We start from the raw sequence: 16,515 nt of genomic DNA, 5'->3' as shown, positions 1-16,515 counted from the left end.
AATAGGGTTGCAGATCCCTTTAGCTCCTTGGGTACTTTCTCTAGCTTCTCCATTGGGAGCCCTGTGATACATCCAATAGCTGACTGTGAACATCCATTCCTGTGTTTGCTAGGCCTCTACTTTCATTTCTTTATGAGTACTTTTTCTTCTCTAGTGTTCGTTACTTCTATGACTCTCTTAAGTGACCTACTGGCATGTTTGTACAGTGTTTTAGTACCTGACTAGGTCATTATTGAATCAACTGATAGGACCTATGGTGCCTTTGCATTTCAGCCACTGCTCCGATTTCCTCTGTTCCTTTTCTGTCCCTTAATCCCTGCACATATCCTCCAGGGTAGTCTTCTTTCCCAGTCAGCGACTCTGAGCTCCAAGCAGAAGCCCTGCCTTAGTAAGTCTTGTTTCTAAGGGATTATGTCTCTATCCCAGTTTATTGGTCCCCTTTTTTTTTTATACATGAGGAACAAAGCCTGCTATAGTTAAGCATGTCACTCATTCAGTTTAAGAACTTAAATGTTACCTGGTGGCACTAAAATCCTGTTTATTCTTTCCTAGATATTTTTCCCAAGTCAGTGTCCTTTTCTATTCCAAATGCAGTGTTTATTGTCCCTGTTATATGTCCCTAAATAGTAGTTTGCCACTTAAACATATTAGTAATAACTTCAGAGTATCCAAAATGCATGAGTGTTGCATTAAGGAAATTAATCAGAACAATTTCTCTTGGAGTACTTTTACCAAGAGCAAGCCCAGACTTGAATCTCTACTTGTCTCCCTGTATCTTCTGTCATCTCTCTGTAGCACATTGCTTCTGGCCCATCTGTAATCTGTCTGCTGTATGAATTTGAATCCATGCCTGTCTAAATCTTGTCATGTCTTGTCTGTCCCTGTGTCTTTGTGTCTGTATGTATCCTTCACAAAGGCCTTTGCTCTGTATTTATTGAATAGCACATAAATCATTTTATAGAGAAGGAATAAGGATGCTTTACAGAAATCTTTAATAAAGTTTTACAAAGGATAAAATATTACTGACGCCAAATGACTCAACTGACTTCCATGACAAACTTCAAATGGACTTATCAATCTATATTCATGTTGCTTCCAGCATTTATTTGTTTTATAAGGTTGCTTTCATCATATTTGCTGTTTTCAACATGTCTTACTGAGGTCAGAGTGTCAGAGTTCTTTAGAGGAACAGTGGCATGGAAGAATGTAATTTAAGATGTCAGCTATGCATTAGCTTAGGTAAGAATTGATTACATGGAAAATCCAAGGCAAGAAAGATTATTACATCAGTCTCTTAAAGGTGGGTTCAATGAACAGGCTGAGTATATAGTAAGATGTCAGTTTTAAGCCCTAAGTGATTCCAGGCTGTGCTATTAACTTTGGCTATGAAGTGCAGTAAAAGTATAATCTCTTGGAATGTAAGAGGTATTTTCATAATAATGTAACGCCACATAGTCGGTGAGGCATTTGTTTGGTTTGTTACTCTTGACGAGTGCTATTTTCTTTCAGTATCGTTTTTCAATTATTTGCCCACTTAGTCTTTTACTTAATTTCATTTTAGAAGTTTGTCTCATTTTTGTTAATTTATGAAAGTTCTTCATATGTTGTGGGTATTTTCTTTGTTTGCTTATAGATATATCTTTAGTCTATGGTTGGTTTCATGTTGTGTAGTCTTTGATTTTTTTTTCTAAATCAACTTTATAGGTTTTTATATCTTACATATTCTTGGTTTTGGTTTCTATTTTAAGACAGACATAAGCTCAAGTGAGCCTCCTTCCTCATCCTCCCATGCAGCTGGGACTACAAATGGGTACCACAATATCCGACTTGTTGTGCCATTTAAGGAATCTTTACTTGCAAGGCAATTACAAACATGCTCAAAGTCTATATTTTGCAATGTATCTTCAATCCCACTAAAAACTACAAGTGTGAAGTGGAGATATAATCATTTTCCATTTGGATAATTGCTTGTTATAACATTCTAGTCATGACAACTCACCCTGTAATCCGTTTTCATACAGGAGTGATGCCATGCATGGTCTGATTCTAGGCTCTGTTCTGTACTCTTGGTGTATTGGTCTCTTCTGAGGCTGGACCTGCTACAGTCTCATTAAAGACCTTATCCCTGGGCCTCCTTCATGCATCCCTGACTTCAGCGCTCTCATCCTTCCCCCAGTTTTGCCTTCACACCCAGTATTTTAGCCCTGGAAGTGGGCATGATGTCTGTCAGATGTTGCAAATGTCTCTAAAGAAAAAGTAGTATTGGGAACTTAGGTCTTAAATATAAGGTGCTAGATATTGCTGATGAATCATGGTAAGGAAAAATATTTAGTATATTAGCTCCTACAACCCATACTCAGTATTAAGGAAGCCTTTTACAGCAGCTTATGTATTACTACATCAGTGTTAGTTATATGCAGGTTGAATGCAGAAAGATCTAGCATTTTTCACTGTGGCACACACATGGCAGGAGTCTGATAACACATTGAATGAATTCTAGGTAAAAGTCCTAGGAATATTTTTGACAGTGAATATATATCTTAAGGAAAACCCTTTTACGATTTTAAGGAAATAATTATTTTATTCAAAACAATATGGCTAAAACACTTGATTGTTTTAACAAAAGATAATTATGTTTCTATGGACAGTTCAATCACTACTTGAAAATCTGAACGTGACAGTTTTCTACAGTCTGTGAAATTCACACGCATGTTGCTGACAGCATCCTCTGCATTTTCAGTGTATCAATAAGCCTTCAATATTGATGTTTTTCTTCTTCTTTCCTTTTCCTTTGACAGGCTAATAAGAGTTGTGTTGATTTTAGTGATATGTTCAAATAACCAAGTACTTGCTCTATTGATCCCCTCCTCCACCCCATTTTCAATTGGTTGGTGTCTGTTCCCTATTGTTTCTACTCTTCTGCTTGATTTGGGTTTATTTTTCTTAGCTTCTAGTTTCTTGAGCATAGATTGTTGCTGAAGATTTTCTTTTTTTGTGCTTTAAACTTCCCTCTTAGTGTTGCTGTAGCTACATTCTACGCAGTTTGCTATATTATATTTTGTCAAAGAAAAAAAAAAACTGAAACAAGTAGAGAGAGTTAAGCCATCCAGGGAGACTATATCTAAGACTATTGCAATAAGATGGGGAGGCTGATCTCAACTCTGGATACAAACAGGGACAGCTAGGGACTTAGAACACATGGGCAGGGTGAGGGGTCAGTGGATGGAAAATTACAAAGAAGAATTTTGTCTAGGTAGGAGGATCCAAGCTAAACTCAGTCACAAATCTTTTTTTTTTTTTTTTTGGTGACTGACAGGAAAAATTCTGTTTGTCTAAAAGTTTTCTGTCTTGTAAGGCTACCTGTAACAGTGGTCTTTTGCTAGATGTCTTTTTGTTTGTTTGTTTGTTTGTTTTATTTGTTTGATTTTTGTCTGTGGATGGCTTCTTTAGCACCCAGTTTGAGACATGTTAGAGCAAAATTGTGGACTTCAGTTCTGTGTAATTCTATGGACTTTGTAGTCCCTGACCATTCTTTCTATCCAGCTTTCAGAGTTCTTTATATTTCCTGGATGCCTAGTACCCAGGGTTTTAGTTGTTCCTAATGACAGAAAGGAGGAAAATATGTTTATGCCACTTTTCTGGAAACAGAAGCAGCTTTAACTGAAAAAAAAAATACTTCATAGCACAAAGATGGTTTTGAAATACCATCTGATATGTATTCATTCCTGCTCCTTTTGCTATTGAGAGGCTGCCAGCCATTGGGGCTGAGCCTCTGTCTCTCCACAGAGTGAAGAGACACAGTTGAGAATAAAGGATTCCTGCTCAGCTCTGGCTCTCAATTAGAATGAGAGAGAGAGAGAGAAAGAAAAGCATCATGCTCCAAAGATCTAATAGTGTTTTACTCTGTATTTCTTTGTTGAATTTCTGAAGTTTTCCTGCAGCCCCCAAATCCAGCCTGGCATTTGTCAATTTAACATAAGGACACACTGGAATCTACAGCTCCTACTTGTTGGGAAGGGGTTGTCACAGCTCCTTTGGACTTGGGAGAGGTTCTGAGAGGGAAGACACAGTGAAGATCAAAGTTGAGCTGGGTGGCAGAGGGAAGGAGAACTCTGAAAAGGGCTTATAACCCTGCCTGTGTGGGTTAGAATCCAGTGAGGGGAAGAGCCAGAGGAAAGAATACAGTCATAACAGTGGTGCTATCTATGAGGCTTAGAGCTCTGTTTCCTAACCCCTAAGATCCTAAAAGCAGTTTATAGCATCAAGTTAACACATAGTGCATGTTTTGTGAGTAAAAAAGTTTACTGATAAGGATGTGGAACAAGAGACATTCTCATTTATTGCTGGTGAGAATGAAAAATGCAGTCATTTCTGAAGTTTGGCAGTAAAGTGTAGACTTTACTAATAACTATGTGCCAGTATTGGTTCATTAATTGAAATAACATTCACTTCACCTTTGTCAGTTTTTCATCACTGTGTCAAAATACCTGAGATAATCAATTTAAAGGAGGAAAGATGTAGTTTGTATTACATTTATCTATAAGTGTACATATGCATGTGCCACAGCATACTTCTGTAGATCAGGGACATCCTAGGCGTTGGTTCCCTCCTTTTATCATGAAGTTCCAGGGGATCAAACTCTGGTTATCAGGCAGACCTGGTAGCAAACAACTTCACTTGCTGAATCAATGTATAAGCCCAAATTCAACAGTTTGATACAAACTGCCATTTCATCCAATCATCAAACTCCACAGCTTATCAAACTTATCTGAAAACTTTGATCTATTTAAGATCTTGCACATAAATACATACGATGTCAATTTTAGAAGTTATTGCTAAAACTTGGAAGCAAACAAAAATTTCTTCAATGGATTAGTAAACTATGTTACATCCATACAGAGAAATATTATTCAATGATAAAAATGAATAGGCCATGAAGCCATAAACAGACATGAGTGAGGGACTGGATCACCTCAGTGGTTGAGGGAACTCACTATTCTTGCAGAGAACCCAGATTCAACTCCCAGCACCCACATAGTGATTCACAACTATACACAGCTATGTGTGAACAGGAATCTGGAAATCCCTTCTGACCTCCCCTGGTGTATACATGCATATACCCACACACAAAGAATCAAATAAGAGCTCTTACAAATTTAAAGGAAAAATGAATGAATCAGAATACAGGTGTCTGGGAAATGGAGAGTGGAAGCCAACCTTGGCTATATAGTGAGTCACTGTCTGGGTAGAAAATACCTAAGCTTATGATGTATTGTGTTGCTAGAGAGATGATGCAATGTGGTGAGAACATGGCCTTTCTTCACAAGCCCTATTCCCATAAGAATCATGAGATTAACCTTGGGGACCCACCCTGGGTGTGGATAACACCATGTTATCTGGAGGCCTAGGCAGAGTAAAAGAGGGAAATGACTAAAAACTCACCAAGCATTGACATCACCTTTGTCAGCTTCCTGCCTGACCATGCTATAAACTGTTCACTTCTTCTATGCTCTTTCCAAGATGCCATGATGCAATGAACCCTTTGAAATTGGAAGCCAAGATAAATCTTTTCCAAAATAAGTTTTTAAAAATCAGATCTGCGGTCATGGTGATACAGAAGTAACTAATCCAATGTGAATGCTTTTACTTTGGGGGGGGGGCTGTGAGAAGGGGGATATCATTTGAAAATGTAAACAAATAAAATGATTAATAAAATATTTTACTCCAAAAAAAAAGTAACTTTCTAAAAAGAGGCCTAGAATATTGTGTGGAGATTGGTGCCAACAGCAAGAAGGTCCTGTTCTGTCAGCCTATGTCCTGACAGAACAACATGAGGATGACACATCACTTTGATCATTTTCCCAAGAACATAATTCTATGCCCTCCACCCTCCACCCCCTCTATCAAGACAAATCCCAACTTGTTGGGGTGGAGTTTCCTATCTAACTAGCATTCCTTAAAATTGTAAAGCATGATGAGAAACTGACAGCCAAGAGGACATTAAAGAGACATGATGACTAAGTGTCATATAAAAAAAGAGATTAGGTTTAAAAAAAATCAATGAGAACAAAGCACAGAGCTTAGAGGATAGTAATACAACCTGTGGGTTTAGCTGCGGCCAACTCCAAGATGCTCACAGGGTGAAACTGGATGGGGTCATGTGATAGTTCTTCTATCTTTAACACTTTGCTCTAAAACAAAGAGGTTATTTTTCTTCAAAAGCCATTCCATACAATAGACAGTTCCATGGATGTTTCTGGTTTTCTTTATAAACACAAACAAAACAAAAAACTCAACCTATTTCTATTTTAGAAGTTGATTTATTGAGTTTTAATAGCTCTGCTATGTAGACGTATTATATTGGGGACACTTCATAGAAGCAACTCCGGCTGAAATGCTTTTTCTCTTCTCTTTTTCTTTTCTTTTCTTTTCTTTTCTTTTCTTTTCTTTTCTTTTCTTTTCTTTTCTTTTCTTTTCTTTTCTTTTCTTTTCTTTTTTTTCAGAGCTAAGAACTGAACCCAGGGCCTTGCACTTGCTAGGCAAGCACTCTACCACTGAGTAGAATTCCTAACCCCTGAAATGCTTTTTCTTGTTCAGTGATTTTATGGTCCTCTAGCATCAATTGGAGAGCACAGTATGGCACTGTTATAGTAACTGTTCCTGCCCTATCAGCTGTAAAGGCACTGATTACTGGCTAAAGTCCTCTGCTAAGGTGGATCCCAAACTCCCATTCATGCCTCAGCAAGTCCCTATTGGACAAAATATCCATTGCAAGGTATCAAAATATAAGGCACAATTTAATTTATCTTAGTACCTGTTAGCAATAGTGGAAGAAGAAAAAGCTAAAGTCTCATCTTTTAAGGAAGAAAAAAAGGTTCTTCTTAAGATGACAGTCTTTCATTTGACCAAAGACAAGATGTATGTTTTAATTTTTTTTGAAATGGTTAAAGTTTGCTGTGTAAATTAAATATCTGGTGAGTTTTTTTTTCTATTCTGTTACTTGATATATTGCAAAAAAGCCTTAATTATCAAAAATATTTCTTTACAGTTCATCTAAGCACAGTAAGCTTAAGCTTACTACTTTCTCAGGACTAATAGAAAACCCATACATTTCCTTTATTTTGGTAAAACAGCTATCATTAAAACTACTATGCTGCGTTCTGTGGGAAATAATGTCTGGACCTGAACCCCTGCTGGCGGCTCCTGACCGTACAGTGCTTTCCAAGAGCTGCCAAATGTGTGTGTTAACTATAGTTTGGCTTGATGATGCTCTGACTCTGATGGGTGGGGAGCACCAGTCTATTTTAGACAGATTTAGACAGTGAAATTACTCAGAATCAGTAAACTTTCTACGTGCTGTTTTGGAAAAAATTCCCCTTTCATAGTAAGTTGTTTCAGTGTGTATACTGACATAGGCTGAGTGAGAGTTGGATTTGCCATTGCCTTTTTCTGTTCTGTACAACATAACTGTATTTTGAAGCTCTTTATTCCATGAGTACTATGTATTAATTGTTTTAGATTTTTAAACAAGTCACACATTTCTGAGACAGTTCTCTCTGGTCATGACATATAACCCTTTTTGTGTGTGTTACTGGGTTTGGTTTGTAGCAGATGTGCTGCTTGGTCTTCATGTAAGACCCCTAACAATTGGAGTGGGGGTGTTTCTGACTTGAACTTCGTTGCCTGCCTTTGGATCCCTTTCCCCTAGCTGGGCTGCCTTGTCTGGCCTCAGTGGGAGAGGATGCACTTAGTCCTGATGCAACTTGATATGCCAAGGTGGGTTGGTACCTGGGTAGGGAAGGGAGAGGATGGTGCAAGTAGGTTGGGAGGGCGGGACTGGCAGGGGAGGGAGGGGGGGCTGTGATCAGGATGTATTAATGAAATTAATGAAAAAAGGAGTATTTTTAAATTAAAAGAATAACAGATTTCCTAGAAATCTACCTTTATCATGTTGCAATTTTTTACAATTAAGAAAGTTAATAATTTGGGTTACTGGCAGGTCACTGTATGTATCTCAGGCTCACACAGGCCAGAGTCAAGGCAGTTCCCATACTTGCTGATTGTCATTTGTGGTGTCTCTATTGAAACTTTCATATTAGTTGTATTATATGATAATATACTTTTGCATAGTATGCTGGCATTATATATTTAATAAAATATTTAATAAATACTATATATTTTAAAAACCATAAGTGGTACATATTAAGAGTACACATTTCAACTAAAACTATTATTTTTGTTTTAGAATATCCAGGGTATCTCCAAGCACCCAATTCAGATTTCTAAGCCTTGGAATTTTAAAGGTAACACATTACTTTCTATCTTGTTAAAATCTCCAGAGCATTTCTTAAAAACCCAGAAGTGTTTACAGTTACTTTCTTACAATATAACTGTTATTCTTTTCTGGAGCTCTCCTCTATGTTTACATGACCAATACTTAAACCTACATTGAAAAATAAAAAGCAGCTGAAGTGATATAGTACCTCCCTCTTAGCAGTTTATGTGTTAAAATAGATGGTAATTATACCAGGGAAATATCTCCCTTCCCACCGTCCTTCCCCCACCAACTTCCCAATAAAGAACAAACAAATGCGCACACAATAGCACTGAGTTTTAATAAAACCTAATGTTTTCTGGAGATGTTTATAACAGTATATGAAAATTCTTTTTTCTTTTGAGTTATCCCACATGTAATGCTGATGATGGTCACATTCCTTAAAAAGAAAATCCCCATCTGGTAAAGGGCGCTAGGATGTCCACTCCCAATAAGCTGTGGCCAGGTCAGTGCTGCTGCTTTGCTGTGGGCATTGACCCAGGAGTCACAGGAACACCACTCCTTTCTAAATACACATCATCACCTTAAGCAGCTACCCTTTTGTGGTGTACTCCGGTGGGGACCACATAGCTGCCATAGCCCTGAGTAAATCTTCCAGTCAGTGGGGCTTAATCTCTAGTGCTTTGCTAGAGTGATTTTGGGTGTCAGTGTCTGACATTTTTACTTTCTTTATCATAATTGTAGACAGAGCAGAGAATTTTGATAATAGAAAAATTTCTTATCTTCAAGTGGCATTTATTTTTTAATTGAATTACTAGAAAGTAAAAAATTAAATATTTAGACTTTTATTCATGGATGATATTGAAATATCTCTGTATGAAGAATTATTGCAGGTCAGTGGATAGTGAAACTCACCACATGCTCTTGAAATGACAATTCTAGGTAAAGAAGAGGAGACTGTCACCATCTCACCAAGAACCCTGTTTGTGTCCTCTGAAGGCCACACCTTCCTGGCAGCAGGTACATACATAGGATGGTAGAGGGATGCCACTGTCTTGTAGCTTGCTTTATGCATTTTCATGAAGTTCAAATATTCACCAACTAAATAACGCAAAGATACATATAAAATACATTACATATTCATGCAAATAAATCTTGAAGCAAATACTTATATGAAACAAGGATTTTTTTTTTTGCTGGGACTAACTTATTTATTAAAATTGCTAATAACTCTATGAGCAGACAGAGAACAGCACGGTCATGCTCTCAGTACCAGAGACACACAGGATGACCTGGGTTCCAAAGACAGGGTATCAGAGCACACATGGCAGAAGAGGGGTTATCTTCTAATATCTATCTAAGAAGGGGCCGACCATCTTGTTAGTAATGACAAGGGCATACTTCTGCAATGTGAGAAAAGAAAAAGCCAGATCATTAAAGGAAGTTTCTGGCCACAAGGAAGTTGAGATTCATGATATGGCTGCTCTGTCTTTTGATCGCTCCAACCCCTCTGATGCAGAAGTAATTGCAGTCTCCTGGACTGGGAGCCCTGAGGACCAGCTTAGTCACTGTGGGTTCCTGCACATGGCCCTACAGGAGTAGGGACTCTGTGTTGCTGCATTATTTCTTATGACCTTGCTCTGTGGATCCCTCCCTTTTTAAACTTAAGTGCTTCTTATCTATCTATCTATCTATCTATCTATCTATCTATCTATCTATCTATCTATCTATTTATTTTTACACTCCATATTTTATTCTCCCCCACCCTATCCACTCTCTGACTGTTCCTCATCCCATACCTCCTCCCCACCCCCCTGTCTCCATGTGGATGTCCCCACCTTGAAACAAAGATTTCTTATGTACTTTAGGTAATAACACGTCTTTGGCTTTCAGAACCCCCTCATTTTGCTGTATTTTGATTCCATAGCTCATTCAATCTGCTTCCTCCTCCTTTGTCCTCCCCCACCCCTTCCCCTTGCCTACTCAAGCAGCCCTTCTAGCCACTGTGCTCCTGAACTTCAAGACCCTATAGCCTTCCAGTATTCCTCTTGTCTTTGTTCATTGTAAATTTCTTAAGGTCTAGAAGCAAAGGAGCTGGCTACCCCACCATGACACCAGCTTTCCACATACACACCACTCTCTCCCAAACTATACCTTGATCCATTTTTTCCATTTCTCTTTTTCTGACATACCAAATGATTTACTCATAATATCTGCTAGAATGTAAATTCCATGGAGGAAGGGTTCTATGTCTATATTGTTTACTAACATATCTCCAGGGGATCCTGGCACATAGGAGGCCCTTCATAAAGTTGTGCTAAATATAGATAATGAATGAACAATGCCCATTCTGGAGGCTTTGTTGACCTTGTAAGAGGAAGAACGGTCTTTGGAATTGCCGGCATAGAAAAGAGCCTATATTCCTAAGGCTAAGGGAGACTGGCAGATAGGAAGATGTGTGATGACCTTGAGCCCCACAGAGAGGCAGACTGAGAGTGGCATGGGGTGAGTCAATGATGGGGGTACCATAAACTGACCCAGAACTCTGTCTCACAGACTTTTCACAGATTGAATTGCGCATTCTTGCACATTTATCTGGGGATCCAGAGCTTTTGAAGTTATTCCAGGAATCTGAAAGAGATGATGTATTTTCTACCCTGACTTCACAGTGGTAAGATTACAAAACAAGGCACAATAGTATCTGATTTACAGGAATGCTAACATGTTTTTAAAAGTTATTCCTAAGCTATTTTCATAAGAAAAAAGTAAACTTTTTCTGTAATTGTAAATCATTTGGAAAATAAGAGTAGATGAAATAGATGCCAAAGTTTCCTAATTATGAAAGAACTGAAGACTCATCCCACTATAAGCAAGGATAGGAGGGATGGAAAGTAGGAAGTCACAGGAGAAGGAGCTCCAGTGTTGCACATGTGATCTGTGAGCCTCCTATTGGAAGGCCATTGTCCTTTCTGTGCCTATCTAACCCCTGCCATTCAGAGGGCAGGAACATATGGACCCCAGGTGGCAGCCCCCAACTCTGGTTCACTCTGGGAATTCCAGCAGCCAAAGACTTTAGGTTCTGCTGAGGTATCCCTCTCTGCCATCGAAATCTACCTTCTTTTCTGAATCACCATTCTTGGGCACTAACTTTTCTTCCTCCCAGTGGAAAATCAGCCAGCTGCCTGCTAGGCAGGTAAAAAGAGCAGGTGCAGGATTCTAATTTCACGTTCCCTGATCTGGAGTAACAGGGTGCTCCATGGAACCCACTACAGTCATCTGCTATACCTCACTTTCCAGTTAAAGGGAGGCTCTGCTCTGGTGTGGAAAAACTAGAGACTGTAACTGGCTTGGATCATGAGGGTGCTCACCTAAACAGATATGCCACTGCTATCACAGAGTCAGGATTCTACTATAGGGAAGAGGAGGAGCAGGTTGCTGCTGGTAGAGGGTCCCTGCCTCAACTGTCACTGCCCCTTCAACCACAGATGCTGACTTCCACTCACCTTGAGTCTCTTCCATCAGACTGTCCCCTGTGACTTCCTCTTTTTTCTTCACTTTCATCACAAGGAGTTTTCAACTCCTTGTGTTGAGAGCCTTCCAGAAAGGGTGATCCTGGCCCCTATACGTGGTTCTGCCCTGGCTTCTCAAGGGCTTATTTCTGTTGTTAGTCTTTCCCCAGGACATGTGACTATCATGGGGACAGGACTGTATACCTCCCGATTAGGCTTCAGCTGCAGTGGCTCACTTACTGGTCTTCTCTGGCTAGTCCCCAGCACAATGGTGTCCACTTTCTCAAACCTCTCATTACTGTGTACTCAGGAAGACCATTCTGCAACTCCATCCAAGCATGCCCTGCACTCATGACTTCAAGGGCACTTTTGACACACCAACTTGATTTTTCTTAGCTTAGTTGCTTGTTGTCCAGTGCACATATGTACAGCATCAGCAGCCTGTTCCCTGCTGTTCCCCACTAAGCTCTGGAGCTTGCAAAGCATCTGCTGAATAAGTGAAGAGTGCAGAGTCTAGCCTTCCCTGGGCCTTCATCAGAACACCAGCACCACAGGCTCTTGTTTGAGTAATAAAGGTCAGGAAATATTCTATGTAAAAAAGCTAGAGTTGGGGGTAAGAATATAGTACTACTGTTTGCTCAGCTGGTCATAAGAGTGAGTAACCATGGAAATTGTGTTCGATAGGGCCAGCAGGAAAATAGGCAGATACAAAGAATGAACAGTATGGTTGTTTGAGTAAGAATGGACCCCTTAGTCTCATATATTCGAATGTTTAGTCATTTAGAAGGAATTGGAGGTATGGCCTTGTTGGAGGGAGTGTGTCACTGGGAGTAGACTTTGAGGTTTCAAAAGCCCTTGCTAGGCCCTATCTCTCTCTGCCTGCCAATCAGGATATAGCTCTCAACTACTTTTCCAGTACCATGCCTGCCATGCCTGTGGCCATGCTCCTCGCTGTGATGACAGTGGACTAAACTTATGAAACTATAAGCAAGCCACCAATTAAATGCTTTCTTTTTTAAGGGTTGCTGTAGTCATGGTATCTTTTCACAGCAATAAAGCAATGACGAGGACAAACAGAATCCTTTCTAAGTACAATAAGAGGGATTCTGGCTGGAAGTGAGGAAGTGATCAGGAGCCAAGTCTAGCTTATAAGCATCAGCTCAGAGTCTTGCCACCATCCACCTTCCAGCAACTCTCTTTCTTTCTGACCCCATTCTCTGCTCTCCTTAGCTATGTCCTGACCTTCTGCAATGCTGCCCTTTAATATAAGTGACTTCTAACTTGGCCAGGGTCCTCTCAGAGATACTGCCTACCTGAATCTACCAGATGTATATTTGGTCCTCACTGGCAGGCTCCCATGCTCAGCTGCACAGAACCTCCACCTGATGTCTGGCTGTGGGTCTATTCATCTGCTTTCATCTGCTGCTGGGATGAAGCCTTTCAGAAGACCATTATGCTAGGCTCCTGTCTACAGGCATAGCAAAGTATTATTAATAGTATAAGGAGTTGGCTGTCTCCTGTGGGAAGGTCTCAAGTTGGGTCAGTCATTGGTTGACTATTCCCTCAATCTCTGCTCCATTTTTATCCCTGCACATCTTATAGGCAGGAAAAATTTGGGGTCAAAGGTTTTGTGAGTGAGTTGGTGTCCCCTTCCCTCTACTGGAAGCCTCATCTGGCTATAGGAGTTGGCCACTTTGGTCTCTAAATCCCCCATTGCTAGGAGTCTCAGCTATGGTCACTCCCACATCCTGGGTCTCCATCTAGTTCCAGAGATGCTCTCCCACTAATTCTCCCCCTCTTTTCTCTAGCTCTTTTATTCCTCTCCCACCAGCCCTCCCCATATCTGATCCCCCCAACTCCCTTTCTCACCTACTTCCCTCCCTCCATCAACCTCCAATGTCTGTATTTTATTTCCCCTTCTGAGTGAGATTCAAGCATCCTCCCCTAGCCTTCCTTGTTACTTAGTTTCTTTGGATCTATGGATTATAGTATGGTTATCCAGTACTTTATGGATCCATTTATAAGTGAATACATACTATGTGTGTCTTTCTGGGTCTGGGTTACTTCACTCAGGCTGATATTTTCTTTTTCTTTTCTTTTTTTAAATAAAGATTTATTTATTATTATAAATAAGTACACTGTAGCTGTCTTCAGATGCACCATAAGAGGGCATCAGATCTTATTACAGGTGGTTGTGAGCCACCATGTGGTTGCTGGGATTTGAACTCCGGACCTTCGGAAGAGCAGTCAGTGTGCTTACCCACTGAGCCATCTCACCAGCCCCCAGGCTGATATTTTCTAGTTCTATCCATTTGCTTGCAAATTTTGTGATGTCCTTGTTTTTAATAGCTGAGTAGTATTCTACTGTGCAAATGTACCATATTTTCTTTATCCATTCTGCAGGTGAGGGACAGCTAAGTTGTTTCCAGTTTCTGGCTATTACAAATAAAGCTGCTATGAATATAGTTGAGCAAATGTCCTAATGGTATGGTGCTGCATCTTTTGGGTTTATGTCCAGGAGTGGAATAGGTGGGTCTTTTTTGACGTTTTCTCATTAGATATTTTCTTCATTTAAATTTCAAATGCTATCCCCAAAGCCTCCTATACCCTCCCCCCCCACGCTGCTCCCCAACCCAGCCATAGGTGGGTCTTGAGGTATAACTGTTTCTAGTTTTCTGAGAAACCACCAAGTTGCTTTTTAAAGTGGTTGTACAAGTTTGCACTCCTACTAGCAATAGAGGAATGTTCACCTTGCTCCATATCTTCACCAGCATATGTTGTCACTTGAATGTGTGATCTTAGTCATGAGAGATATAAGATAGAATCTCAGAGTCATTTTGATTTGCATTTCCCTGATAACCAAGGATGGTGAACATCAGCCATTAGAAATTCCTCTGTTGAGAATTCGTTGTTTAGATCTGTACCCCATTTTAATTGGGTTATTTGGTTTGTTGATGTCTAATTTCTAGAGTCCTTTATATATTTTGGATATTAGCCCTCTATTGGATGTAGGGTTGGTGAAGACCTTTTCCCATTCTGTTGACTGCCAGTTTGTCCTATTGATGCTGTCCTTTGCTTACAGAACTTTTCAGTTTTATGATGTTCCATTTATTAATTGTTGATCTTAGTGCCTACACTATCTGTTTAGGAAGTTTTCTATTCAGGAAGTTTTTTCCTGTGCCAATGAGTTCAAAGTTAGTCCCCACTTTTTTTCTAATAGGTTCAGTGTATCTTGTTTTATGTTGAGGACTTTGATACACATGGACTTGAGTTTTGTACAGGGTGATATATATGATTCTATTTGCATTCTTCTACATGCAGACATCCAGTTTCTTTGTTTGTTTATATGGTAGATTACATTGGTGAGTTTTCATATGGTGAGCCATCCCTGCATCCTTGGAATGAAGCCTACTTGATCATGGTAGATGATGTTTTTGATGTGTTCTTGTATTTGGTTTGTGAGTATTTTATTGAGTATTTTTGCATCAATGTTCATAAGGGAAATTGGTCTTAAAGTTTTGATAATCTTTGTGTAGTTATGTATGAGGTGATTGTGACCTCATAGAATGAGTTTGGCACTGTTCCTTCTGTTTGTATTTTGTGAAATATTTGAGGAATATTAGTATTAGCTCTTCTTTGGAAGACTGGTTGGATTCTGTGCTAAAACCATCTGGCCCTGGGCTTTTTTTGGTTAGGAGACTTTTAATGAGTATTTCTATTTCCTTAGAGGTTGTAGAACTGTTTAAATTATTTACCTGATCTTGATTTTACTTTGGTAATTGGTATCTACCAAAGGAATTGTCCATTTTGTTTAGATTTTCCAATTTTGTGGCATATAGGCATTTACTTAATTTTGGTTGAAAGTCTATTTTATTAGATGTTAGAAAGGCTATTCCAGCTTGCTTCTTGGATCCATTTGCTTGAAAAACCCTTTCAAGCCCTTTACTCTGAGATAATGTCTATCTTTGTTGCTGAGGTGTATTTCTTGTAATGCAGCAGAATGATGAATCCTGTTTTCACATCCCTTCAGTTAGCCTGTGTCTTTTTATTGGGAAATTGAGTCTATTGATGTTTAGAGATTTTAATGACCAATGATTATCAATTCCTGTTAGTTTCATGTTGGTAGTGGTAGTGGTAGTGGTAGTGTGTGTGTGTGTGTGTGTGTGTGTGCGCGCACGCACACTTCCCATCCTTTAGTTTGCTGGTGATAATTTTTTTCCTGTGTCTTCTTAGATGTAGTTAACTTCCTTGGATTGAAATTTTTCTTCTAGTATCTTCTGTAGATGGGATTTGTCAATAGATATTGTTTAAATTTGGTTTTGTTGGGAATATCTTGTTTCCTTCCAATGGTGATTGAAAGTTTTGCTGGGTATAATAGTCTGGGCTGACATCTGTGGTCTCTTATGCAGACATCTTCCCAGGTACTTCTGGCTTTAAGAGTCTCTGTTGAGAAGTTGGGTGAAATTCTGATAGGTCTTTATATGTTACTTGGCCTTTTTCCCTTGCAGCTTTTAATTCTTTTTCTTTGTTCTGTATATTTAGTGTTTTGATTATTATGTGGTGGGAGGATTTTCTTTATGGTGCAATCTATTTGGTGTTCTATAAGCTTCTTTGGGGGGACGGTTTTATTTATTTATTTATTTTGTTTTTTAGTATTTTTATTAGTTATTTTCCTCATTTACATTTCCAATGCTATCCCAAGATTCCCCCATACCCTCCCCCCACTCCCCT

General features: G+C 39.3%; 1 protein-coding gene across 3 annotated transcripts in view; it reads left to right on the top strand.

Moving 5' to 3' along the window:
* Positions 1-16,515, top strand: part of Poln (DNA polymerase nu) — a 130,599-nt gene that overhangs the window by 59,561 nt on the left and 54,523 nt on the right. For all 3 annotated transcript variants that reach the window (XM_021163099.1, XM_021163100.1, XM_021163098.1), the window contains 3 exons: positions 8,246-8,303; positions 9,218-9,295; positions 10,832-10,946. In XM_021163099.1, coding sequence (XP_021018758.1) covers positions 8,246-8,303; positions 9,218-9,295; positions 10,832-10,946 — 251 coding nt within the window. The remainder of the gene's footprint in view (positions 1-8,245; positions 8,304-9,217; positions 9,296-10,831; positions 10,947-16,515) is intronic.

The sequence above is a fragment of the Mus caroli genome, chromosome 5 (assembly GCF_900094665.2).
Source record: "Mus caroli chromosome 5, CAROLI_EIJ_v1.1, whole genome shotgun sequence".
In the NCBI taxonomy this organism is placed as follows: Eukaryota; Metazoa; Chordata; class Mammalia; order Rodentia; family Muridae; genus Mus; species Mus caroli.
Note: the sequence above shows the minus strand (reverse complement) of the source record. Positions and strands in the feature narration are given on the sequence as shown.